Source organism: Crocodylus porosus, unplaced genomic scaffold, assembly GCF_001723895.1.
Source record: "Crocodylus porosus isolate Cpor-Errol unplaced genomic scaffold, CroPor_comp1, whole genome shotgun sequence".
Classification (NCBI taxonomy): Eukaryota; Metazoa; Chordata; order Crocodylia; family Crocodylidae; genus Crocodylus; species Crocodylus porosus.
Genome location: NW_017728906.1, coordinates 174,495,241 through 174,522,259, shown reverse-complemented (window position 1 = coordinate 174,522,259; position 27,019 = coordinate 174,495,241). Strand labels below are relative to the sequence as shown.

The following is a 27,019-nucleotide window of genomic DNA, read 5'->3' as shown; positions in this document are numbered from 1 at the left end:
GAAGGGCGGGGAGTGGCAGGAGCACGGGGCCTGCATCAGTGCCCTGGGCCTATGAGCACAGAGCCCGGGCTGGCAGGAGCTCTGGGCAATGAGGAACAGGGAGAGAGTGCGAATGTGTGTATGTTCGTAAGGCAAGTCCCACGTGCATATCGCACCATATATATATATATATTACATACCCACACACCCCCATGCAGTGCCATACACGCAGACCCCACAGACACACCTCTCCTCACACAACCCAGCCACTCTCCCCCCTCCACACATGCCACAACCCCTCCACACACTCACAGCTCCCCCAAAAACCCCATACCCACCCACACTCCATGTATACTCACCCACATGCTCCCCCACCCCATACACATCCACACCCCACCAACCCCATACATACACCAGCACCCTCCCGCACACCCCACGTGCCCCACAAACCCATACCGTCCCACCCGCATCCCGCTACAATATACAAGAGTAAGACTTCATTTTAAGTTATTATACAATCATCTCTAGGTACACTACACAAACACATGTAAATCAAGACAAAAATATTTTTGAAATCAAATTAATAAATATTGTAGTAGGTGTTTGATTTTTAGAATATAATTTGGTATTTTTCTGGTCTGAAATGGCAAATCCCCCTGCTGACAGGAGTACTTCCAAGGGCATGGGAGGGACTTCTGGTGGCAAAAGTCAGGGGCTAGGGAGTGGGACTTCTGGTCACCAAGGGAGGGTACTTATCAAGGGGCAGGGCTACCCATGCAGCCCTCAACAGCTTGCCAAAACTCAGTAAGCGGTCCTCCAGCCAAAATAATTGCCTGCCCCTGAATACTCTGGGAAACTTGGCTTTGCTTTCACTAAGTTCCTTTAGAAGTTGCACTTTGCGCACATACCATATATTTTGTAAAGGGTTTCTATCTATTTTCAGTACATAGGCATGTGCAAGAATATTGGCAGTGCAGTCATAAGGGACGGTGACACGCTTTTTACACAAGCCCTTGACTTGGGCCCTTCTGAATTTCAGAGTTTTAAGGCGCCTCTGTTCAAATAAATCCCAGAAACTTTGCAGCTCCAGAAGTGTGCAGGAAAAGCCCTTCTCTGCATAAAACTTCAAATAGGTAAAAAGGAAAAGAACGTTCACCTTTTTCTGAAAGCTTAAACAAAAACGGTTCAACCATGAACAAAACAACAGAAAAGGTGGGGGCTGAAATGAAGGCTGGAAAACGTTAGCTTTGGAGGTCAGAGTGCCAGATAATTATGACAGACTAAAAGCACTGGTAGAGCAGAAACTATTAACGCAATCTTAATTACAGTGGTGGGCTCTGCTCCTGCTAACTTAGTTGAAAAGAAAGCTATCCGATGTCAGAATCAACAGTTTCATTTTGCTTCCTAAGCTAAACATAGCATCAAGAAAAAAAATACTGAGACAAAGACCTCCATTGATAGATGGATTAACAAGATGGTAAGGAGTGATCAACTGGGTTCCGACAGCTTAAAGGCTATATTTATTCTTAGCAGGGTCAACAATCATTTAATGATTCTCTAGCTATACATGTCATACTTGGATGATTGTGCCCTTAAGCAAGAACCAATTCAAACAACTGTAATAACCTTTGATTTAACCATCAAATCACACTTCTAATTTATTGATTGAAGTCGCTACAGCAGTTCCATGACAGTTATAACATGCAACCTATAAAGAGGCCCAGTCATTTTTTTACTCAGTTTCTTGAAAACACCTCATATAAGTGGTCACTTATACTTACTGGGAAGTTGCCATCTATGAGTTCTTGGAGTGGCTCGCTTTCTTCTTCCACTATCATCTCATCAGACTCTTGGCAACTTTTACTTTGTGAATGAGGTGCAGATGATGTAACACTTTTTCTTTTCTGAGAGTCACTAAAACATTTTAGAAATATAATACTGTATTTTGTAAAAGTGGGTTCACTGCAAACACTGAAGGGAAAAGATTCTGTCTCCAAGGAGTTAAACAAGTATCCCACAATCAGAAAACGTTAAGCTATAAAATCGACATATTCACAATACAAAAAAATGGTTTAAATCATGTGATATGGGTGTACTCTGCAATATGTTTTGCAGTATGGCAAAGAAACTATCAAGTTTATATGCAGGCTGGATGAATTGGAAACATATAACAATTAAATCTAGGAGGTGCACTGACAGATTTTTGGGGCTGATACCAACAGCCAATTTTTAAGGAGGCATATCGGCCAACACTGATCTAATTTCCAATACAGCTTGGAACGCTGCATGCAGCTGGTAAGTCTGTTGTGGTGTAAGGGGAGCAGGGAGGCAAGGGGATTGGGGGCACAGATCAAGGCCCCCATGGTTAGGGAGGAAGTAGGGCTAGGGCTGGGGCAGGCACTGCCCAGCTGGGGTGGGGTGGGGCGCAGAACAGAGCTGTGGTTTGTCTAGGGGGTATGGGAAGGGGGGGCGGCTCCCACTGCTGCATACACCCCAGGAGGGCATGGGGGGGGGACGACGAGAGCAGGGCTTGTGCCCCCTGGATCTGCATGGGGCAGGCTGCCACTGTAGGCTGAGACTGCACCGGGCTCTTCCTGGTTGGGGCTGGGCTGTGCTCAGGATGGGTGGTAGTGGCACTGGGAAGAGGCTACCCCATAGTTCCCTTCCCAGTGCCACTGCCACCTGTCCTGAGTGCAGCTTGGTCCAGCCCCCACACCGGGAAAAGCCCAGCACAACCCTAGCCCACCCCATGCAGATTCCCCACCCATGCCCTCCCAGGGTGTGCGCAGCAGTAAGAGCTGTCCCCCCTCCCTGTGCCCCCTTGATGTGCCACGGCTCCATCCCACCCCACACCCTGGACTGGCCAGACTGCCCCAGTGGCACCTGCCCCAGCCCCACTCCCTCCCTCACTGTGGATGCCTTGAATTCCCCCCCCCACACATACCCATTCCCTCCCTGCTCCCCTTCCACCACACCAGACTTACCAGCTGCATGCAGTTCACCAACTTGCTGTGCTGTCCTCCTCACCAACCATGCGCTGCACTGTGGCTGCACGCATGCACAGGCCATTTATTGGCCACATTACCGGCCACAGCAGGCCAATTTCTGATGCAGACAATTTTCTTTATGTCAGTGTCGATCCAATATTGGATCGATGTATCAGTGCACCTCTAATTAAATCCAATGTCCATCAATTCAAAATACTGCATGCTGAAGGGAAAAAATGCTCATATGCATTCCAGGACTCTAACCTAACTATACAATTCAAGAAACAAAAGTACCATTACTAACAGCTGGAGACCTCCACACTGTGTGCAGCTGTGGTCAATAAAGCCCCAAACAAGATGCTATACTGCATAATAAACTGGACGCTGAATAATATAATGCCTGTATGTCTATCAACAGTGCAGCCTCATCTGGGAACAGTGCATGTAGTACTGGTCACCTTATTTCAGAAGGCTACTGAAGCACTGGAGAGCAATTCAAAGAATGCAAAAATAATTTAAGGGTAGAGGAAAACTCGTAATCAGAGATACTGAATAAACTGAGACTTTACCATATAAAGAAGTCACATAAAAGGGAGTACGATAAAAATGTATAAAAAAAAAAATTGAAGGGGTGCCCTGATAAAGATTTTTTAAGCCAATACTGATGGCCAATTATTAACCAGCCATATTGGCTGATCCCAATCCAATTGCTGATTTGTAACCTGGCAGCTTGGAGAGCAGTGTCCTGCCAGTAAGTCTGGCACACAGGGAGGGAAGGGGCGTCAGGGGGCAGACTGAGGTCCCCATGAGGAGGGAGGGTGTGGGGCTAGGGCAGGCACTACACAGCCGGGGCAGGGCACATGACAACTGTGACTCATTTGGGGGAGGAGGGGGTAGCTCCTGCCACTGCATGTGCCCCCCAGGGAAGCACTGGGGGGTACATGCCTCCTGGATCTGTGCACAGGGCACAGGCGGGCAGCTACCACATGCTTGGGGGCAGGTTCTTTCTGGTGGGGGATGGGAGGTGTCCAGGGCTGGGGCTGTGCTCGGGGCAGGCAGTGGCAACACTGGAGGGGTGGGAGGGGATCTATGGCAAATTTTGGGTTGGCTATAACTCAGCCCCCACTTCCAGCACCACCAGCCCCAAGCAGCGCCCCATCCCAGGCCCTCCCACCAGGAAGAGCCCAGCGCCAGCCCCAAGTACGCAGTAGCTGTTAGGGTAGCTTGTTATATTTTATGCTTTAAAGTTACACCTGTTTACAGAGTGGTGAATTATAGCATTGTTTAAAGCTTTCTTTACATTCAGCCTAAAGTTCTGTACAGTCTCATTGTTAGCTGAACTTTTCATTTTGCTGGTGTTTGCAGCATCAGCTGGCCTTGTTTCTTGCAAATAGTTTATGGACTTGAGTTTGCTTGCATGATGTTTCTTTGCTCTTTCTATCACTGCAAGAAGTTTTTCTAACACAGCATAGTAATAGTTTTGTTACTAGCTCAAACTGAAGTTGGCACTAACCAGCTGAATCAGAGGGATGAAATGATGAGATATGTTAATGAAAGGTGATAAAGACCAATGGACAATGCTTACAGCAAGACACTGGAAAAAGGCCAAATTAAGAGGTGTGCTCGTAATGGGTATGTTGAACAAAGGAATATGCTGACAAGATCAAATATAAACAATATGCTGACTGCATAGAGACCAATCCAAAAGCAAGGAATCAAGTTAAAGAAAAGCATAAAAGGGGGAAGCAAAAAAAGTTAAGTATGTTATTGTCATCATTTACAACATGAATCCAGCTTTCAACACCTGTCTGGATCAGCCCAGCCAACAACGCACTCTTTGCTTCAGGAACTGAGTGGCTGTCTTTTCTGCGAGGCAAAGTAACATCTGGGATTGGGTGAGATCATTGTACTAGTGTTTTTCCCTCTCTGAATATAGAAACTGATAAGATAATACTTGTACTAATATTTGATTTTAGGACACTGAGTTGTCTGTGTTCATATTTCACATTTTGTTTAAGGGTTAATTGTGCTTTACTGATCCCTAAGCACTATCTGCTGATCAGTGGTGTGAACAGTTGGTGGAGAACTCAGCAAAAACCAGAATTAACCTTTTCATGAAGGTAGAGCTGTTGGAAAAACAAATGGTATTCAGTCTCATGACAAGACAGGCTTCTTATCTTTTCTGTTGAAAGGGTTACAACCTGTACAGATTAAGGCACTGAGAAACTAGAAACTATTGTTGCTATTTGTCCTGTGGACAGTGAAAACACAGAAAATGTGTTTCTGAAAAAGGAAGTTTCATTGGGAAATTACAAAGGACAATTAACCTTTTGTACAATGACAACACCCAATATATGGCTGGATGAGGAGGAGCAGGAGAGTTTGTTGTTTCAGTCGGTGAAAAGGAGGGGCCATGGAAGCCTGGGGCTTTTAGCAGAGTGGATGAATTGAAAAATGCATGCAAGGCATACATGTTGTATGTTACTAATGGTAAGCCCTGACCAAAAAAACATAAAAGAAAAGCAGCAGCTAGGTGAGCTCTCTGGATGGCTGCAGAGGGAGCTTGGGAAATGGTTATTCAGTCCCAAGAGAAGGTACAGGCATTGAGAGACCAGGTTAGAGATCTGGAAGATAAGCAGTTGAAAAATCATCACTGTCAAATGACTGCAGAAGCTTTGCAGGCAGCTGTTGTACAGAAGGTGATAGCAGAGGAGAAAGATGCATTAAAAAGTGAATGTAAAAGATTGGAAAGTGAACTTCAGTATTGTGAAGAAAATCTTGCTGAAGCGCAGGCAGGAATATGAGCAGTTATAAGGGATGCTAAAGAGCAGAATGGGTCAGAGGTAGACCACCAGCTTTGTCAAGAGGTGATTTATAGCCTTCAGACTCAGTTGCAGAAAAAGTGGGGAGTTGTGGTGGCTGTCACAGCTGGTTTAAGGCAGCCTTGTAACTGGAATGAAAACATTTGGTTGGATCCAGATTCCCTGGACCCAAGTGAAGGTCGGGATCTACCTGAAGATGCAAAAGCTTTGAATGCTTATTCTTTTGAGGCAGGAATTGCATGACATGAAGGAAAAGATGGAACAGTGTCCCATGGCTCCAGTAGTGACACAGCAGATAATAAAGATGAAACAGGCTCCAGCTGCAGGGGGAGTAGGAAATGGTAATGTACTAGATTAGCAGCAGCGCAGGGTAGAACAGACTGTCACTGTTACTGCTCCATTAGCACCAGAACAGGTGAAAGCAGCAGCTATGAATTTAGGTCCATTGAACAAGGATACAGCAATTCAGTGGGTTACAGAGTGTTTAGATCAAACAGGATGGACTGTTCCTGACTGTCAAGCCGTAGCTAGAGCTAGTTGTAATTCAGAAGACTAGTTACTGATTAAGGCAGCCTTGTATGATGGACAGCCAGTTGAAAATAACTTATACAGATGGACTAGGAGCATTCTGACTGCACTTTTAGGTACTCGGATAGTGTCCTGGTTGTATTTTATGGAAATGCAAAAACCCGGGAAAAGCCCTGAAGCTTATATCCAGAGGAAGCAGTTAGGATGTGCATCAGGTTTAATTCCAGCTGGGAAATGGAGATTATAACTTTGATAATTTGGGATTTAAGACCACCCTAATAGAGGGGTTGGCTGCACTGGTGAAAGTTATATTGGGACCTGTTGATGCTATACAATGGCCTGAGTTGAGGATTCGAATTCAAAAGACAGGATTAATATACAGGGAGAGCAGTCCTAAAAAGAAGGTACAGAATAAGGGTGACAAAGGAGAACTAATACAGGCTGTTACATTTAGTAACAATATACCACCTTTTTGGAAGTCTGGCACTCCTCAGCACAAGATGGGATTCAGAGAAGGAGGTGCAAGTAGGGGTTGAGGCCCCAGACGTAGGATGGAATATGGAATCTGCAGAGAGTCAGAATGAGAAAGGCCAAGATTGCTTCTGGACAGAGGGCTGGAAGAAACTGATGTCTATGGGGGATGACAGAAACAAGTGGAATGGGGCTCCCACTAATGCACTGATGAAGAGATTGGTAGAGCTCATTCAGACAGAAGAGCTAGTGGAAGGAGCAGAGGCAGACCCACATCGATGCCTTCAGCATCTCCTGACCCACAACAGAGATGCCAGACTCCCCAGGCACCCAGGGGGATGGTAGGATGAGCTTGCTTTGACTACTGGGGGCATCCAAACATTAAAGTTTTAGTGGGAGATGAGAGGAATGTGAAAAACCCCCAAATGCTGATTGATACAGGAGCCTCGATCAGTATTTTGCAACACTGATGGGTTCCAGGTGGGGTTTTAATGGACCCCAATCATTTGCAACTACAGCCCTATACTGGAGAGTTAGAGAACTCACCAGTAACCCAACTTATTGTGACTCAAATAGGAAATTTCAAGAAAAATATGGAATACAGAAGGATAAGCCAGGAGGAGATAGTGAAAATGGAATTTCAGGAACGACTGCTTTGCAGCAGGGAGGAATACTGCTGGATTTAGCTAACGGGTGTCTGTGGAAACAGTCAGTAGAGGAAAAGAGTGTGCTGATTTCTGCAGTGCATTGGTGTGCAGTTATCAAGGCTTCTGCTGTAATCAGGATGAGTGGATGCAGGCATTTCCTAAGGCCTGGGCAAAGGATAAGTTAGAATGTGACAAGATACAGGCTTGTGTCTTGATTAAGGGACCAGACCCTCCACCACAGAGCCAGTATAAGTATCCATCAGAGGCTAAAATAAATAGTTTGTTGAGTCAGGAAGTAATAGTACAGATGCCTAGTGTTTGTAATTTCCTGATTTGGCCTCTTGTGAAAACAGATGGGAAAACCTGGAGACTAACAATAGACTTCAGAGCTTTGAATGCAATGTGGCTCCTGTCACAGCTCTTGTTGTGGTGAAATACCCGGAAATTCTAGCAGCCATAGCAGGAGGGGCGAAATAGTTTTCTGTACTGCACTTGGCTAATGCATTTTTTGCCATTCTTAGGAAATGTCCCACAGACTTATGAGCCAGACACTGCTCTCCAAGCTGCCGGGCTGCACTCCTGGCCATGTGCATGCTGTGGATGCACACAGGCCTGCAGCATTTATCGGCAAAATTATCAGCCACAAAAAGCCAGTTGCTGATAATGTCAATTTTCATAGATGCTACGGTAGGAAGGGACCTCAGCAGATCGAGTCTGACCCTCTGTCCGGGCAGGAAAGAGTGCTGGGGTCAGATGACCCCAGCCAGATGCCTATCCAGTCTTCTCTTAAAGACTCCCCAAGGTAGGGGAAAGCACCACCTCTCCCTTGGAAGCCTATTCCAAATTTAGGCCACCCTTACCACGAAGACATTTTTCCTGATGTCTAGCCTAAATCTGCTCTGTCAGTCTGTGACCATTGTTCCTTGTTACACCAAGAGGTGCCCTGGTGAACAAAGCATCTCTGATTCCTTGCTGTGCCCCCACCCCTGAATCTGTAGGTTACAAGATCACCTCTCAGCCTTCTCTTCCAGAGGCTGAAGAGGTCCAGGTGCAGATATGATACGGACCGATGTACTAGTGCACCTCTAATGAACTGGTTAAAGACAGACCATGAAATTCTGTTCTCATTACATCATTTAAAGGAAGAGGTAATGATAAAATGTGAAATTAAAAAACAAAACAACAAAAGGATACTTTAACAATAAGTTTAATTAGTCCACTGGACCCCTTGTCACAGGAGGTTGAAAGAACCTCCCTAAGATTAAATACCAGATTAGATATCAATATCTAGAGTTTTCATACTTGACCACTAACAAATTTTGGAAGGAATATTCAACCTTGGATTTCAGGGCTTAAGCCAATCTTTATAGCTATTAACAATTAAGTGGAGAACTCTCTTGAGGTCATATCTATATCTGTTTACCATGGGGTCCTTATGCTTTTGAAGCATCTGGTACTGACCACTGTCAAAAATGAGATGCTGGATTAGCTGAACTTGGATTTGAACTAGTGTGGCAATTACATTCTAAGGGACTGCATGCTAGAGACTAGTACTAAAGTGTACTCACCTTTTGCGTCTTGCTGGAGACAATAAGCTTGAGTGAAGCTTTCTTTCTTGAGGTCCAGGAACTTGAATATGTATGGAATCTCCTGCTTTAAAAGAAGAATATGGAAGATGCAAGCCCCTTTTCTAATGAAGTTTCTTAGGGTAGTAGAGACATCATCCTGTCAAGGCCTAGAATTCAATTCCCACCCCTCTTGAGTACAGCTTAAACATAATTTATCTCCTTAAAAAACAAACTTTTGAGATCATAAGATGTGAAAAAGATACAAACTGATTCATCTATGAACTCCCAACATTACATGTACTAGGGCGGCTGGAAAAAAAAAAATCTTCCTCCTTTGTGCATTTCTTTTAATGCATGAATTAGTTCTGACATCTTTAAGAATATACAAAATCATGAATTTCTCAAAAAAACCCATAGTTTGTATATGAGGATTAATAAGCAATTTTAAATAATTCCATCTATATGTATAAACTGAACGAATGAATGAATGAATAAATAAATAAAGTAGCAAGTATAACTTACTGCTTATTTTGTTTTCTTGTGGCTGAGACTGAGGTGCAAACAAAGTATTCAATCTTGTCTGTGTTACATTTTGATTTATTATTGGTCTGTGGATAACATGGGTATTTGCCACGGCTGAAGAATTATGATGTCCTAACTGAGGAACTACAGACAATAATCCTAAAACAGGAGTAGCTCCTTGCTGAAGCATTTTCTGCCTCTTCATGTCTACAATTCCACTTCTTGTACGGCCTAAGGAAATCAAAAAGAAAATTAAAAGATACAACAGTCAACCTTACAATGATGCTGATTTTCCAGCAGCTGTTTTCACTGGCCTGAGACATAACAGAAGGCATCCCAACTGAAACAAGACTGTCTTAGCACATGAAGTAATTTATAAATTTAGCAGGAGAACAAGTAGTTGGGGCTAAGGGTATGTGGTAGCTTTTTATAGAGTGTCTGTCTATACAAGCCAAAACAGGATAGTCCACTACTGTGAAGACAAACCAGTATAACTAGTTCATATCAGTGTAGCTCATTTTTGCTAATATAAGGGAACTGCACTAACCTCTCTTCAACATAATGCATCTACATTAGGAGTTGCATCAATGTTCCTATTCTGTTAAAAAAAAAAATCACTCCAAATTAAAATATTTACTGTATTTATCCATATCTAAGATGACCCTGAATTTATGATGACCCCCCCCAATAATTAGATTCTATTCATGGAAAATGTATACATTTATTATAATTTTTGATGTATATAATCTAATTACTGGAGGAACTTCTTAAATTCCACCCCCCGCCCTGCTACAGGCAATGGTGATACACTGAGAAGGCAGTAAGGGGCCAGGTGGTGGACAGAACAGTGGGGAACAGGCAGTGGGGGGGAGGCATGCATTTTGTGTGCCTATCCTTCACCGCAGGCCCCAACCCTCTTCACCCCCTTCTCCCTCTCCTCGTTGCTTCTGTGCCCTACAGCCTCAGGTTCCCACTCACTTTCCTCTTGTCTCTACCCCCCATGTCCCTCTCCACTTCCCACTTACTTTTGCTATGGTGCTTGCAGGCTCCATCCACTGGAGCACTATGCATGGATCAGACCAGGCCCCGAAGCAGTGGCATAGAGCTGGCACTGCTGCTACAAGGCCAGGTTGATGCCATGCTCCACGTTTCAGGCTGCAGCAAGGACGAAACCTGCTGCCACTGGAGCAAAGGTAAGTGGGGCTGTGAGGAGGGGTTGGGAGAAGCAGCATAGGGTGGGAGAGTAGGTGCAGCAGGGGCCCAAGGCTGCAGAATCACAGCAAGGGGTGCAGAGGCAGAGGGGGTGGGACAGGCAGGAGCTGTGGCTCTGGCCCTGACCCAGGGTTATGGCTGGAGCTGCAATATCTGTCTGTCCCTGCTGCTTAATATTCAGTTCTAAGGTGAGGGTCCACCCCCCCTTCCCCACCATGTTAAATGGAAGAAAAATATTTTAATCAAGTAAATACAGGAAATGAAGTGAGTACAAAAACTGTATATAAAATAAACACAACAAACTTAAGTCAGATGGGAGTTCCAGTTCACTAAACACAACTGTGTCTGATTTAAAGTTGAGAGTTTCAAGAGGCAACACCATCCTGTGTTGGCCAGTCTTTTCTGAGACATGGTATTGACTAAAGACTTTTAAGGCAATAATTTTATTTTCTTCTGTGCGTACAATCTTTGTCCAACTTTTCCCTTTTAGCAAATAATTTCAGACCTTCCAAGTAAAAGAAAGAACTCTAAACAAGATTTTTTTTTTTTAATATTCTGCATTTTCCTTTCCTGCAAGCAAGATGGGCACTGCACTTGACCTGTTTTCAGTTCCCCTTTGAACTACCACTTAATTTAACTGCTTGATGGAGCAGAAAATGAAAAGTGAACACACTAAAATCTATTTTTAAGAGTGTGTACAAACTATGAAAGCTATGTGATCCGTGTCCTTTCACTGAAAGTCAAGTCTCACAATTTGAATTTAACACTAATTGACTGTAAGACTGAGATAGATACCTACTCCTTTGATGAGCAGAAAATCCTGCAGAATTCTGCATGCTCCTATAAAATAAAATAAAGCAGTCAAAATTTGGGAACATATCATAGTTGAAACACCCAAAGCATAAGAATACCTACTGCTGCACATTTAGACTGCTAGTCATGTGCTGCCTTGTAGACGCTGCGTGGCTTATTAAAACAATAAACACAGAAAGAGCTCTTTAGAAAATATCAGCACCTTCCAACTAACTAGGACTTGAACAATTTTCAGATTCCCATTTACCCACCAGCTTATTGGTTAATACAGACTTCTTTCATCATTTCACTCAGAAAATAAATTAAAAAACTAACCTCATTACACTTTGTTAAAGCCCACACATTTAAAAAGTTTGAATGTAAAGGAAAGGGGGTGCTAGTCAGGATAATCTTAGTTCTCTATTCTTAATTGTAAAACTATGCTACCTGATCTGAGAAAGAGTATAGTCTAATTTCTTCCACAAAGATGACATCATTGCTGGAACTTCAATTGTTGTCTCTGGTGAAAAAAAAAATAAAAAAAAAGCAAAACAAAACATTTTGAGAGAGCTAACACGGGTAGCTTGAGAGAAAGTTGGAAAGCCAATGTCATAATTAAAATATTAAACTAACAGATAACAGTTATATTTTGAAATACAGATTTAGACACTCAGGGGTATAATCTCACTCAAAGAAAATAGCTTACATAAATGCTTAAATTCTAAGTCACCTTTGAAAATGAGATTCAATTTTTTTCAAGATTCAAACATATCAGCTCCAAGATGAGCTATTCCCCCCCTATATAACATGATGAAAAAGTCCCTCATCTTCCAACTGAGTATGAGGTGGCAAAGGAGCAGGCAGCCGCTACAGCTCTGACTGGCCTTGACCTGGGGTTCAGGCCAGAGCTGCAGTTGCAGCCTGCCCCTCCCACTGCCATTGCTCCCTACTGCCTCTGTCTCCCTCCCTATAACTTCACTCCCCCCATTTCCCCCTACCCCCCAGTCTCTGCCTTCCCTGCACCCCCCTGGACACTTACTCTTGTTTCAGTTTGTGTCCAGCATGGGTTATAGGGCAAGGTTAAGTGGCAGTGGGGTCAGCAGAGGCTGCACAGGAGGTGGGGGCAGGCAGGGGAGCAGAGGCTGCAGGGGGGAGGGGGGAGACGGACAGGGACAAGTAGTGGCAAGGGGACAGGTGGAAAGAGTAGGGTTCGTGGGGGGGAGGGAAGGGGAGGGGAACAAAGGTCAAGCTGCTTGACTCCCCACACCACCTGTCCTCCTAGCATCTGTCTCCTGCCACTGCTGCAGCAGTGAGGGGGATGAATTTAAGACAACCCTCCAATAATCACATTCTAGCAATGGAAAACTGTAACTAATTAATAAATTGTCCATGTCTAGAATCTAATTATCAGGGGGCTGTCTTAAATTCAGGATTGTTCTGGTTTTGAATAAACAGAATAATTAAAAAATCTGCCTTCAGATTGCTCATTTTAAGGAACAATGAAAACAACTTACATTTTTTAAGTCTATAAATTTAAAATACAATGGAAAAAAAAGATTTCCAAGCAGCTAAGACTACAAACTGTAAAAATAAAAATTGCAAAATTATATTCTTGTACATCCTGGAACCTTGCTGGAGATCCCAAGTATCTGAAGTTCCCATTAATGGTACTCAGTTGACATCACAAACATTTCAACAGCTCCCAGGATCAAACTCATAGATGCTGCCTCTTTATTTCAGGCTGAATTATAGCACCATTTTTATACTCACTAGCCAGAAAATCACTTTATTAACTCAGGTAAGCTCAGTAACATTCAGTTCATGTCACCTTCCTCAGATTTATACAGATACCGCCTCCCTTTATAACATTCCACAAATACATACTGTTGTTATTCAATTCAGATAAGGTATTTTTCCCCATTCATCGTGGGAAAAAACAGAGCCTCATCTTAGACTCGAGTATCACATCTGGGAGCTGGGAGAAATGGCTGTGCAGGCAGCCCAGCTGAGGCAAGACACAGATTCCTGCTTTCAGCTGACACCCCCCCACCCCGCTTCTGGCAAGGAAGGAGGATTCTGCACACGGTCTTTGAGGTCTTCAGCTAGCCAGGCTTCCCTGCACAGTGGGTCCCCATAGTCCGCAGGTGGAATGGTGGACTCTTAGTTGTGGCAGGCAGGCATGTGCCCCAGATTTGCTTCTGCCACAGGTTGCAGAGAGCAAGAGTGCTGGAAGCCCGGCTCTGCACCATGCAGATTTCTTCTTCCCTGCCCTGGCTCCTCTTCTCCTGCCTCCCCTGATGGCCAAAAGCTGGCTAACCCTCTACCTGCCCCTGCTTCCCCATCCTTAACCTTGTCCTAGCCCTTGTTTTCCCCACCACTTACCCCCACCTCTGTTTTCCTCATTGCATGCCTCCCTGATGCTGTTTTACTGCCACAGCAGCAGGAGCGAAACATTTAAGATGACCCTGCAAAAATTAGATTCTAGACATTCTAGACAAAATTACAACTTATCTAGAACCTAATTATTGGGAGTTGTCTTAAATTCAAACTCGTATTGGGTAAAATACAGTATATTTTACAGTTATATTTCTTAAGCATAACTAAAACAAAATTTACAGACATACCTAAGCATGGCAGCTCTTAACATGTGCAAGAGCTTAACTACATGTGCAGATTTCTCAAGAACACCAGAAGGACCATCTATCAACAGTGAACAAAACTAGACCAAATACAGGGCCTCAGCTGCTTATGAAATAATAACATATTCCCACCTTTATCTTTGCTATCCACACAAAAAGTTAGTTTTGATTTTTAAAAAAACCTCAAGGAAACATAGGAGGGGAAGCTATATTTCACACACCAGAAATTCCTTCCCTTGTTATTCTTTATATATCAACAATATAGCTAATTATTTGAATCATGATGGGATTTTCAAGATTTTAAACTAAACTGGGACTGTGCAAAGTATAAACACAGAAAGAGAAACCATCTTCCTTAAAGAGCTCACAATTTAAAGAGATACCAAGAAAGAAGTGCTATTCAAGAGATGGCCGATGCTGCATACTAACCTTTTGTTTTCATAGCTACATACTCATTAAGAATGGTTGTCAAGTTTTTTCCAAACAAAGACTGAAAAAACAAGAGAGATCAGTGTTAGAATCTTTGGCAGTAAACTACCTGTCACAATTCTGTTACATTACTTTAACACAGGGGTATAAAAAATGCTTGAATTAGCTGTCCAGATCTGGACTGCAGGGCTTCTTGCAGACCCACCTATTGATCTGGCCTTCAGGGCAGCTGCTAGAGCTACTGTGCTAACAAATAAAGGGTTAATGCTGCTGTGGTTGACTACCCTGCTGCTGACTCACATGCTGAGCAGGAATCGTAAACCTGAAATTCTGAGATTAAGAAGGGAATGGCACTAACTCCCGAGTGTCAGCCATGTTGGCACAGCAGCTCTGGGATATAAGACAAGCTTTGCTGTTGAATTTGGTTGTTGAAGTCTAGCTACAATGAACAAACAAGAAGAAAGGAAGCACAATGTGTTGCTAAGCAAACAAACTTCAGGAAGCCTGGCGACTGACATGGGATTTTTAAAAACTGCATCATATACCTGAAAATTTTACCCTACCCATTGTACCATGCTTTAGATGACAAAAAGTCAGTTTGAGCTACTTGTCATATTTGACACTGAAACATACCTATGGTCCTGTATGCTTTTAAAAAACACTTTACTGAATTACAAAGAATGCGAGTTGCACTGAGATTTGATCTTCTGGCATGTTCTGATATTATTTATACTCTGAAACAGGAAAAAATAAAAATGAAAATGATAAAAGTAATTTGCTTTTAATAGGGGTTTCCAAACTTTAATAGCTTAGTCTTTTACTTTTCCTTACATTCTTGCAGACTACTGCTGAATTCAGATCTTAAGTTGAGGGGGCCACAGGCAGCTCAACTTAATAACTGATTAAATCTCTCTAAAAAGATAAAATTTTTAGCTTGGTTTTGAATTGGTGGGTCAGAACAATATCAGAAATACAAGATTTCTGTCAACCTAGAATAGGGGTTGGCAACTTTTAAGAACAGCAGGCAACACGTTGATTTGTATGCTGCTGCAGCCTACCAATCCCCTCTGAAGGACCCCCTTCTGCAGTTCACCAGCCCTTTCTGCTCTGTACTGAGGGCTTTCCTATTCCTGCAGTTTCCACTTACTCTTGCCACCAAGGGATGCTGATTTCCATTGCTAGTGGTGATAGAAAGCATGAAATTTGGCAGCAAGAGTAAGCAGAAGCTGCAGTACCGAGGTGACAGAGCAGGGGCAGGTACCTAGTGGATGTTGTGGAGGGGATCAGTGGCATATGGAAGAGGAATGCATGGTGCAGGGCAGAGAAGCTGCCCTATGTTGCTTATCCAAGCTAGAATATTGTGGATAATGTCCCAGCATTTATAGTTTGCAATGGCATATTAGAAAAATTAAATGCAAGTTGGAAGAAAGTGAATATATGACTACTAAAAATCAATATCTATGTACAGCAACATCCAAAGTTCTAGCTTGGAATGCTAGAATCAAACCTCAGTTCACTTTCATGACAAAAACAGGTCACTAAAGTAAGAGAACAAACATACTGTTTATGTATGGAAACGTGTTATTGATAAAATAATGTTTCATAGTTGGTAGGGTCTGAAGGGACCTGAGCAGATCATGAAGTCTGACCCCCTGCCATGGGCAGGAAAGAATGCTGGGGTCAAATGACCCCGGCTAGGTGTCTATCTAGCCCCCTTTTGAAGACCCTCAGGGTAGGAGTGAGCATCACTTCCCTTGGAAGTTGGTTCCAGATTCTAGCCGCTCTGACTGTGAAGTAGTGCCTCCTGATACCTAGCTTCAAAATGTACTTTGTAATTAAACACAATGACTCTTAGAAAAAGTAGCTGTTGAAGAATGAGGAGCATAAGACAACAAGCTTCTTTCTCAATCGCTAAATCCAGTTCCCTTCACTCACAGGCAGTCGTGTCATACAGGTCTACAAAAGTGGTCTACAGAAACTATCCACTGTGCACTACCCCACATTTTTCACAAAACAGCCTGTCATAACAGACAGAAGGCTTCAGCTCTTTAGAGTAAAACAGAAGACACACACCCTATAATGTGCTACAAGAAGAGAGTAAAAAGAGAATGCTCTATCAGTGCCTTGGGCCCATTCATTTATAGGGAATTTGTCAGGCAAATTATGCCTAGCGGATACTAGAGGGCAGTCCATGCCCTACAATACAAAGAAAAGCCATCCCTCCCAAGGCTTTTCCAACCTGATTTGTGGTAGGAAATCCGTTTTAACCCCAAACCTGTTGATCCATTTAACTTGAGAGAATTGGTAAGATGCATTAGCTTGGCATCTTGTAAGTTTTTAATATCAGTAGGGGCACATCCCAAAGCATTTTCTACCCTTAGCCATCACCAACAGCCAGATGAAAAGGAGAAATATCGCTCTTTTTTTCTTGCATCCCCCACCCCAAACAAAATATGGACCTGGCAAAATACAGAAAAGGTGTTTTCTGAATTATGGCCATATACAGCAGAGGCAGAGGCTAACTGTCAGCTCATTCACCCTCCCTTTCCTACTCAAGGAAAAGCTACAGTTCTAACCCTTGCACAACTGAATTGTAAGCAGTTCTTACAATTGTAAACAGAAACCACTGAAGTCTAGACTCCATGAGCGGATCCTGAATTTTGATAAGCTAAAAAGAGAATACCACAGGTGGTATTCTCTTCTGTCCTACCAGTGAGCGGACGTGAAGACGACATGAGACCTGCATCAGAAAGGTCAACCTGCGGCTTCGGGAATGGTGTCTCAAGGCGGGCTTTGGCTTCCTAGACAACAACTCACACATCAAGACGAGACATGCTTGGGTGGGATGGCCTTCACCTTTCCCCCAAAGATAAGCGTGTGTTCTCTTCTAGGTTGGCTGATGCCGTCTGGTGGGCTTTAAACTAGGCTCATCGGGGAAAGGGAAAACGAGGGCGGCGGAAGCTTTGGACCACTAAACCAAGCATCACCCACAGGAACAGCCCTGCTTAGACCAACGACAACTGGAACAAATACCCAGGTATGCAACAGGGGCCTGGGTAATACTGAGATTAGGCGGCTAGTGCATGCATCTACAGGAGGCCTCAAATGCCTCTACACTAATACTTGTAGTATGGGGAATAAGCAGGAGGAATTCACCCTCCTGCTAGCTAACACCAACCCAGACATAGTGGGGCTCAGTGAAACGTAGTGGGACCCAACACATAACTGGGTGGTGAATATCAAGGGCTATAGGCTGTGCAGGAGTGATAGGACAGGGAGGACAGGTGGGGTGTGGCACTCTACTTCAAGAAGAAATACACATTCTCACAGAGTGGCACTGGGTCACAGGAGGGGCACACTGAAGTGCTCTGGGTTAGAATACAGGGAAGTCGAGAGGAAAGGGACTTAATGGTGAGGGTCTACTACAGACCACCTAACCAAGGGGAAGAGCTAGACCGGGAATTCTTAAGTCAGCTCATGGAGGTAGTTAAGTCAAAGGATGTGGTCATCCTAGGTGACCTGAACTTTCCAGACATCTGCTGGGAAGAGAAGTCAGCCAGGTCTGACTGCTCACGTAGGTTCTTAGCTGAGATACAGGACCTCCATCTAACCCAAGAGGTGCACAGCCCCACCAGGGGAGATGCCTTGTTGGATATGGTCCTGGCCACGGGCGACAACCTGATGAGTGGGGTGCGGGTGCTTGACCACCTGGGTGACAGTGATCATCGCCTGCTGGAATTCACCATCCAGTGCAAAGTGGCAAAGGCCTGCAGCAAGACAACAGCCCTAGATTTCAGGAGGGTGGATTTCAATGAGGTAAGGAGAATAGTTGGGCAGAGACTGAGGTCGTGGGGGGGAGGGGAGTCACGTGTCCAGGAAGAGTGGTCGTTCCTTAAGGAGACAATTGAGCCCAAAGGGATGTAATCCCAACGCGGATCAAAGGGGCAAAAGTCCCCATGGCTCACCAAAAGCATACGGGATCGTCTCCTAGCTAAAAACGACGCATACACCCAATGGAAGGATGGGGCCATCACCAGGGAGGACTATATCTTGGTTGCTCAGGGCTGTAGGGCGGCAGTCAGGAAGGTCAAGGTGGAGATGGAACTGGGACTAGCTACCCAGATCAAGGACAACAAGAAGTCCTTTTTTAAATACATAGGGGGTAAAAAGAAGATACCAGGTAACGTGGGGCCTCTGCAGAACACATTAGGAAATCTGGTCATCCCACCAGACAGCAAAGCTAACCTATTTAACAATTTCTTTGCCTCCATTTTTCTGAGCAGGGACCAGGTCACCCCCCACTGGGACCCCCGTAGGTCCCAGGGGAGACACACCCAGGCCTAGGGTCAGTGAGGACCTAGTCAGGGAACTTCTGGAGGGACTGGACGTATTTAAATCAGCAGGTCTTGACCATCTCCACCCCAGAGTGCTGAGGAAATTAGCAGAGGTCATAGCGGGACCCCTGGCATGGCTTTACGAGCACTCGTGGTGCTCTGGTGTGGTGCCAGAGGACTGGAATGGGGCCAACGTGGTTCCCATTTTCAAAGAAGGGAGGAAGGAGGACCCAAGAAACTGTAGGCCAGTCAGTCTTACCTCGGTCCTAAGTAAGGTTTTTGAGAGAGTTATCCTGGCGCATGTTTGCAAGGGGCCAGCATGGGAGGTTATGCTTAGGGGCAACCAACACGGGTTCATTAGAGGCAGTTCCTGTCAGACCAACCTGGTGGCCTTCTATGACCAGGTCACAAAATCCTTAGACGCAGGTGTAGCACCGGACGTAGTCTTTCTGGACTTTACGAAAGCCTTTGACACTGTCTCTCACCCCAGTAGTAAGGAGCTACTGTGCAGTAGCTTGCTGCTTCTGTGCAGTAGTATAAAATAACCATGTGGTGACGGGACTGCGCAGTAACACTGATTACTGGACAGTCATTTAGTACTTGGTTAAGCAAGTACGAAATGACTGTGCAGTAACAACTGCACAGTTGGCTACTCACGTAGATGTGGCCACTGAGAATCAGGAGTTGTTACCCACTCTGCAGTTTACCTGGAACCCCCAAGAGATTCCCAAAGGTTACTTCCTGCAAGGTGCAACAGTCAGTTGAAGAGAATCTATACAAGCAGAAAAATCATTCTGTAATTACAGCAAACAGATTTCTTCCCCTTGCCCATATTCATTTCAACTGCATCTTTTAAATCTTGAGACAAGACTCCTATCCCAAACAGAAAACTTGGTTATGTTCTCAATCAAGAGCTTGCAGCAGGGATGTCATCTTGACCAGGTATCTAATCAGGTACAAGTGATTTAATTGTCTGAATAACTATAGTACTTAACTCCTGGAAATATGTATCAAAGGCAATATTCCTTGCTTACAATAACGAAATATACGTAATTGTACATTATGAATGCCGCTCACTTATTTTATTCTTAGATTTGTAAAGCTGTCAATGTCTGTGTCAATGTCTAATGTTTGTTATATTAAGAATGTAGGAAAAGACAGCTGTTCATATACAACCCCTTATGCAGGGTACCAAAAAAAGGTTACTTGGTCATACTGTTTAAATGTCTTGAACACTGCAGATGTTACACCCACTCTGAAATCATAGAATTCTGTGCAAACTTAAATAAATTATTTTAGAAGGGTTATTTTGGACTGTACTAGGGTTCAACTCTATCTCATGTGCTTCAGATATAAACTTACCAATAAACAAGCTGGAACAGACCCATCCTCCGTACAGTGCTCTGCATATTCTTTTAAATCTGAGCTTTCCAATATAAACTCACGACAGGTAGCTGAAAGTTTTTCTTGTTGTAAATATCCTGCAGTAAATAAGACAAAGGTATGTGTGATTTGATTCACTTTTTTACAAGGTACACTTGCTAGGTGTCAATGCACTGATACAATTATGTAGTATAATACAGCAAGCTTACGGTGTAATCATCTAAGCACTCAAGTGACCAATACTCAAGAAAACACATGAGTTGCATTATGTTTTGAAAGAATAGCTACCTTTCTACACATCTCTCCAGTAGTTATGTCACACAGCCTCACTGACACCATGCCACATGTACATAAATAACTCTTCAACTAAGAAATGATCAGCATTGTTTAATGAAACCATTTGTGTGCACAGTACCCTAACAACCAAAAAATAGAGGTCCTGCCTCAAGTGACTAAGTCAAATGTGAGCTGAATATTCCAGTTTTAAAATAAAAACGGTACTCTGCAGTAAACTTTAAAAGACATTGCCATACAATAACCAAGTGTTTGTGTGCATGTTCTGAAGTTACAAACCAGGAAAACAAATGTAATATAAAAATATTTTACATGATTTCTTTCTCTCAAAAAATGACATTATAGATATTTATACATATGGGAAAAGCAACACATGTCCATGTTATAACTTTGCTTTTAGTAGGTGAATCAGCTATAACTTAGGCACTCCTACAACTCAGACCTTCTCACCAGCCTTAATATGATATATACAGAAAATCTAACTCCTTCCACCTTCCAAAAGTCTCAATCCAATGATATTTTAATATTTTATATTACCATTCAAGTACCCCAGGTACCAAACAGAAAGGAAAAAAATCTATTTGAATGAATGATTCTAGACCACTGAGCCATAAAAGTTAGTATGGCACGTTGTTTATTTTATGCTGAAGATGGCTGGCCCCTGGTGATTTGGCCACTCTGGTTTTAAATGTCTCTTGTGGGATTCCACTACCAAACATGTTAACTCCAAATTATCACATAGAAAATAGTATTCTTTGAACTGACAAAGAGATAGGACCCAAAACTTTTTCCTCTATGTTCACAATAGTGTTCAGTATCTGATGCAATGAAAGCCAAAAAACACCCGAAAAACTCTATTAACTGTTCAATGCTGTGCATTACAGAAGTTTAAGTTAAGCATGTCCCAAAAGTGATTAACTGGTAATGTAACACATAACAATCATTTTTTTAAGTTTTGCGAATGTGTTCTGTGGGTCAAAGAAAGTAGAACCATATCTTCTATCTCTGACTTACAACAGTTAAGGATCTATATGCTATGCATGTAGACAAATTACAAAAGCAAGCACTAAGAAGTTAGGAAATGCCAAAGCTAAGGTTGCCTGTAAAATATTACTTTGATCCCTAGTGTGCATGGATTATGCATTCCTATTTCATTCCATGATCAGAAAACATTTTTCTATAGACCCTTGTATTTCACACAGGATGACCAGCACTTTGCATTTGTAGCTATTTAGTGTTCATCATGCAATGCCCTGTACCTTATTTACTGAATCCAAAAGCAGTCCCAAGGGGCAATAATTTATTTGCAATAGATTTGGGGTGATTTTGTAGCTGTGATGGTCCAGGAAAAATGAGAGAAGCAAAGATTTTTGTGGGTGGTATCTTTTATTGGACCAGCTGTATAGTTGGAAGGGATATGGAGATTTAGGAACCACGGTACCTGTTTTTGTCAAGTCTTCCTCACATACAACCCACAAAAATCCTAATTTCCTTGCAGAATTTTCTCCAGTGCTTTTGCTGTTTCATTTTAGTTTTTCTCCAAATATTAATAAGTTTATTTTCACAGCATCACAGGGTAACAGCCAGGTAGCAATGAGATGCTAGATGAGTACAGACTCTTGAGATCATTGATTAATAGCTTGTAAGTTTTATTTTTTAATATAACCAAAGCAATACATTTCCCTTCCACAACTCAACTCTCTGAAACAGTCGCGGCATTTCAAACGGGACTTCAGAAATGGTCCCGCTGGAGGTAAACACACCTTTTGGGAAAACTGAGCCTGAGTATTTGACCAAATCATGAGCAACAGAAGATAAGATCTACTACAGTTTTAATTAAGTCTCATTACATGAGCTGCTTACAACGCCTCCTTTCATTTGAAACCTACGGTTTTTCCAATTCCTGACCCCTCATTCTTATATTGAAAAAGTTAAAAGGCTCTGTCAGAAATGCATCAATGAACTCAGCAATCCCTGAAAATAACCATTTTAAAGTGACCCCCCCCTTCTACTGTTATGCTAACTCACAATCATGCATCCAGAATATTGGTATAGAGGAAAAAGCCATCAGGGCTCATGGTGGAGGTGATCTCTTTTAGTCCAACAAGATTTTCGCAAAACCTGACACATGGAAGATATCAAATTTCAGCCGATTTTGAAATGAAATCTTCATATTTTCCCCAAAGAGGAGGCAACTGTGACCACCTGAAACCTGAGATACTGCTCCTGCTTTTGTTCAAGCTAATTTGCATCATCACAGAGCCTCACAAGAGAGGTGAGAGACTCTTCACCAGCTAAGACCTACCTGCCTGCCCAGAGGAGTTTTTCACCTGACTCCTCTGTGAAATCCTATAAAATATGAACTTTCATTTCTACCCAGGAGAATGTCTACAATCTTTTCTCCAATGCCTGATGAAGGGTGTTTGTGCCCAAAAGGTTGCAATGAAAGAATTTTTTTGGGGGGGGGGAAAAATCTTGTTGGTCTAATAAAAGATATCACCTCTATCACGAGCCCTGAACCCCACAATCATGTTTTTCAAGTTGCAGGCTCCCAGCCTGTGGTAGGAGGGGGTTCTCTCAGGCTGGTCTTCCAGTTCACAGGTAAACACACAATCAGCCTGGCAGCCAGTGATGCTGTGGGGGGTGGGGTGGCAAGCCAAAATTATGAGAGAAAAGCAGATTTCTTGGGGGAGGGACGATCATTCATTGGACCAACTGCAAGGTGGAGACAGAGCCAAAAAGTCTGTGGGGGACGGCAGCCTCAGTCACGTCACCTGCCGCCCGAAGAAGCGGATTTGCCGTGTTTGGCCAGCTCTGTCCCAGTGGCGCAGCCGGAGTGCTGCACCCCTCCCCCCCGCGTCGCCCCCTGGCGGCCCGCGCACCAGCGGCTCGTTTCTATTGCCCCCTTTATTCTCCTCAGACACCAAGAGACAACGCGGGCGGGTCCCGGCGTCGCCACAGGCTCCCCACGGGGCCAAAGCGCCGCGAGGCCGTAGGGAGCCGGGGCGGGGCGGGTCTCTGGGCTGAGGCCGCGCCGCAGAGGCGCTGCAGGGGCACACACGGGCCGCGCTGAGCGAGCCTCGCCTCGCTTCACTCACCCAGCACCAGGCGGGCCACGTCAGAAGGCAGCAGCATGGCCCCGGCGGGCGGCGGCCCTTGCACCTCAGCCGCCCCGCGCACCACACGCAGAGCGCGGAAACGCCACCCGTGCAGCCCGCCCCGCCCCTTCCGCCGGAAGTCTCCGTTGCACAACCGCTTCCGGCACTGCCCCATCCCTCCCCTCCGCTGGTGCCGGGAGGCAGGTGCAGTGCGCACGCGCACGGGGCTGCCGCGGTAACGGCCCACGGCGGCGCGCGGTAGCGGTGGGCCTAGATTGAGATTGCACTCGTACGGCCGGGTCGCTCATCAGTGCGGAGGGGCCCTCGCGCTCCTCACGGCCGCACGGCGCCGCAGCTTGACGGCTTGAGCGGGTGCGAGGCCGGGCAGGGTTTGATGAGCTGGTTTGGCGGGTGCGTTAGCTGCTCTTCCTGGCAGCGGCTCGGGCTTTGTGTAAGTCGAGCCAGGGAGGCCGCCTGTGGCACGTGCGTGCGGCACTGGCGGAGCGGGCACAGGGGTCAGGCAGTGCAGGAGGAGGCAGGGTAGGGAGCAGAAAGCAGAGCAGAAGATGGGGGTGGGAGCACACAGGGAAGGAGGCAGAAAGCAGAGCAGCAGGTCAGGTGGGGAGCACGGGGCAAGGAGCAGAAAGAGCAGCTAGCCAGTTCCCCGGGGAGGGTGTTTCGCTGAGGGGAGGATGTGGTGTTCATTTGTCACTTCTGCCAAAAAACTCCATCCCCCACTGAAATGGAGGGTATTGACAGGTAAATTCTGGCAGTTAAAGAGGTGTTTCTAAATTTGGCTTGTTGACAGCAGTGTTTTTAAGCTGAACACAAATATTTACATGATTTTGAAAACTTTCCAATAATAATCATTGTTTTCAGCTTTCTCCAGAACCTTGAACAAAAATAGACAAGGGGCAGACATGAAATGGGACTAGTGCTTTTTTCGGCTAGGGACAGATGTTACATATAAACTGGTTTAAGTGATCAGAAACTGGATTAAACCTGTAACAGAACAGACATTCAGGGCACATAAACCAGTTTGAAAAAAACATGGTTGAGTGTAGACTCAACTACAGACTTAACTGATCAGACTTAACTGACTTAACTGAACAAATCAGACTTATCTGATTTGGCTCAAACCTGTTTATGCAATGTCTGTCTGTCTGTTTAATCTCAAAGGAATACAAAAAATTAACTATCAGCACAAAATGAGGGAAAACTCAGATTTTACATAATTATTTTATTTTGTTTTTTGCTAAGTGGTCTGAGGTGATGCATGTGACAACAAATGTGCTTATGCTTACAATCTGTTACTTAAGTTGGCCAGGAGGATAAATGATCTGGGAGCACAAATGACGTTGTGGTCAATTCTCTCTTTGTAAGGCAAGCAGGGGCCATTGTGCCCTGGAAGTGCATGTGGCTGGGACCAGGGTGTTGATGTGAAGCCTTTGAATTCTTTGACAGCAGGTGAATGTTCCGGGAGGAGGCCTGCTATCAAGAGATGGGATCCACCTGACCAGAACTGGAAAGCGCACCTTTGGGCATCGTCTGGCCAACGCAGTAAGGAGGGCTTTAAACTAGATTAAAGGGGGAAGGTGGAACAAAAGAGCCAAACAGTGCTGAGTGGAAGACACGAGAGAGTCACAGGACAGCAACAAATGGTGCAAAAGGGAAGCGGATAGGTCAAAATGCAAAATACTGAAGGGGGTTACCCTTTGTTTTGAAATGATAGGGTTGGGGAAAGAAGGTAGTGGCCTTCTATGTCAAAAACATACGCTTGTTACTGGACTCAGTAGGAAGAAGATAGCAGAGCATAATGCATTTGGGTGAAGAGGAAAGGTGAAAGATGCAGCACTGATATAATGGTGTAGGCCACAAAATCAGGAAGAGAAAGTGTCTCCAAAAGCTATGGGATGGTACAGATGGGAAACTTCATTTTTTCGACATCTGCTGGAAGAACAATACAGCGAAACACAAAATGTCAAGCCAATTCCTAACTTGTGTGGAAGACAATTTTCTGTTCCAGAAAGTAGAGGATACAACTAGGGGATCATCTGTCTTGGATCTTGTCTTGACCAATGGGAAAGAACAGGTAGAGGATGTGAAGGTGATGGGCAACTTGGGAGGAAGTGATCACAATCTGATATAATTCTAGGTCCTGAGATGAGGAAAGCATGATGTCAGCAAAACTAGGATGCTAGATTTCAAACAGGTATATTTCACCCAACTTGGGGAGCAAATAGGCACGGTTCCTTGGAAAGATAGCCTGAAGAAGAAAGGCACCCAGGAGGGCTGAGAGCTTTTAAAGTGCACAGCATTGGAAGCCCAACAAAAAACTGCTCTGACATGATGAAAGCACAAGAAAAATGACAAGAGACCAATGTGAAAGCACAAGGAGATTCTAGGGCGCCTCCAGTGCAGAAGGAAAGCATACAGGCTATGGAAAACTAGACAGGTCACCTAAAAAGCTTATTGGGAAGTAGTAAGAACCTACAGGGACAGAATCAGGAAGGCAAAGATAAAGCATGAGCTGCACCTGGTGAGGGAGGTGAAAAACAGCAAAAAGGTTCTATAAGTATTTGGGCTATACAAGAAAGGTCAAGAAAGCTGTAGGCCTACTGTTAAGTAATGGGGAGGGAGGCACTCTAAGCAGAAGATGTAAAGAAGGTCGAGTTACTCAATGCTTGTTTGCTTTAGACTTCATAAAAAAAATTTAAGCTGCAGCCAGACGCCTGATAAAGAGTATTGGGTCTGAATGAATTCTACGCCATAGAGCCTAATAAACATCATCCCAGGGTATTAAAGAAATTGACCGAGGAGATTTTGGTCCCCTTAGCAATAATATTTATAAAGTTAGGGGTGGGGTGGGTGAGGTAGCAAAGGACCAGAAAAGAGGCAAGAACAGAGGGCATGGGAAACCACAGTGTAATTAGTCTCACCTCAATGCCTGGGGAATTAGTGGAACATATCCTTAGAAAGTCCACTTGCAAGCGTCTAGAGGAAAAAAGGTTGATCACAAGCAGTCAGCATGGATTTACTTGCTCTCCTCTTTTGACAATGTAACTCTGTGGGTGGATGAAGGGAATGCTGTTGCTATAGTGAACGTCGGCAGTGCTTTTGACCAGGTCCTGTATGACCATCTCGTAAACAAATTGGAGAAATGTGGCCTGGACAAAACTACTGTAAGGTGGATGGGCAACTGGCTCAATAACCACAAGCAAAGGGTAATTATGATAGAATCATAGAAGTAGGGTCGGAAGGGACCTTGTAGATCTTCAAGTCCGACCCCCCGCCTGGGCGGGAGAAAAAACTGG

The 27,019-nt window shown here is 44.2% G+C and overlaps 2 protein-coding genes across 3 annotated transcripts in view; one reads left to right on the top strand and one right to left on the bottom strand.

The window, feature by feature from the left end:
- Window positions 1-23,822, bottom strand: part of LOC109306702 (protein NPAT) — a 38,715-nt gene extending 14,893 nt beyond the window's left edge. Inside the window, exons 1-8 of the mRNA XM_019530236.1 lie at window positions 23,706-23,822; window positions 20,293-20,411; window positions 14,597-14,657; window positions 11,976-12,048; window positions 11,536-11,576; window positions 9,525-9,755; window positions 9,003-9,087; window positions 1,761-1,893 (exon numbers count right to left, since the gene is read on the bottom strand). Coding sequence (XP_019385781.1) covers window positions 1,761-1,893; window positions 9,003-9,087; window positions 9,525-9,755; window positions 11,536-11,576; window positions 11,976-12,048; window positions 14,597-14,657; window positions 20,293-20,411; window positions 23,706-23,742 — 780 coding nt within the window. The 5' untranslated portion in view covers window positions 23,743-23,822. The remainder of the gene's footprint in view (window positions 1-1,760; window positions 1,894-9,002; window positions 9,088-9,524; window positions 9,756-11,535; window positions 11,577-11,975; window positions 12,049-14,596; window positions 14,658-20,292; window positions 20,412-23,705) is intronic.
- A 112-nt stretch (window positions 23,823-23,934) lies between these two features.
- ATM (ATM serine/threonine kinase) overlaps window positions 23,935-27,019 on the top strand; it is a 100,935-nt gene continuing 97,850 nt past the window's right edge. Inside the window, exon 1 of one of the 2 annotated variants that reach the window (XM_019530229.1) lies at window positions 23,935-24,077. The gene's annotated coding sequence lies outside the window, so the exon portion shown is untranslated. Of the gene's footprint in view, window positions 24,117-27,019 lie in introns of both variants that reach the window. The other variant, XM_019530230.1, reaches the window with a different exon arrangement.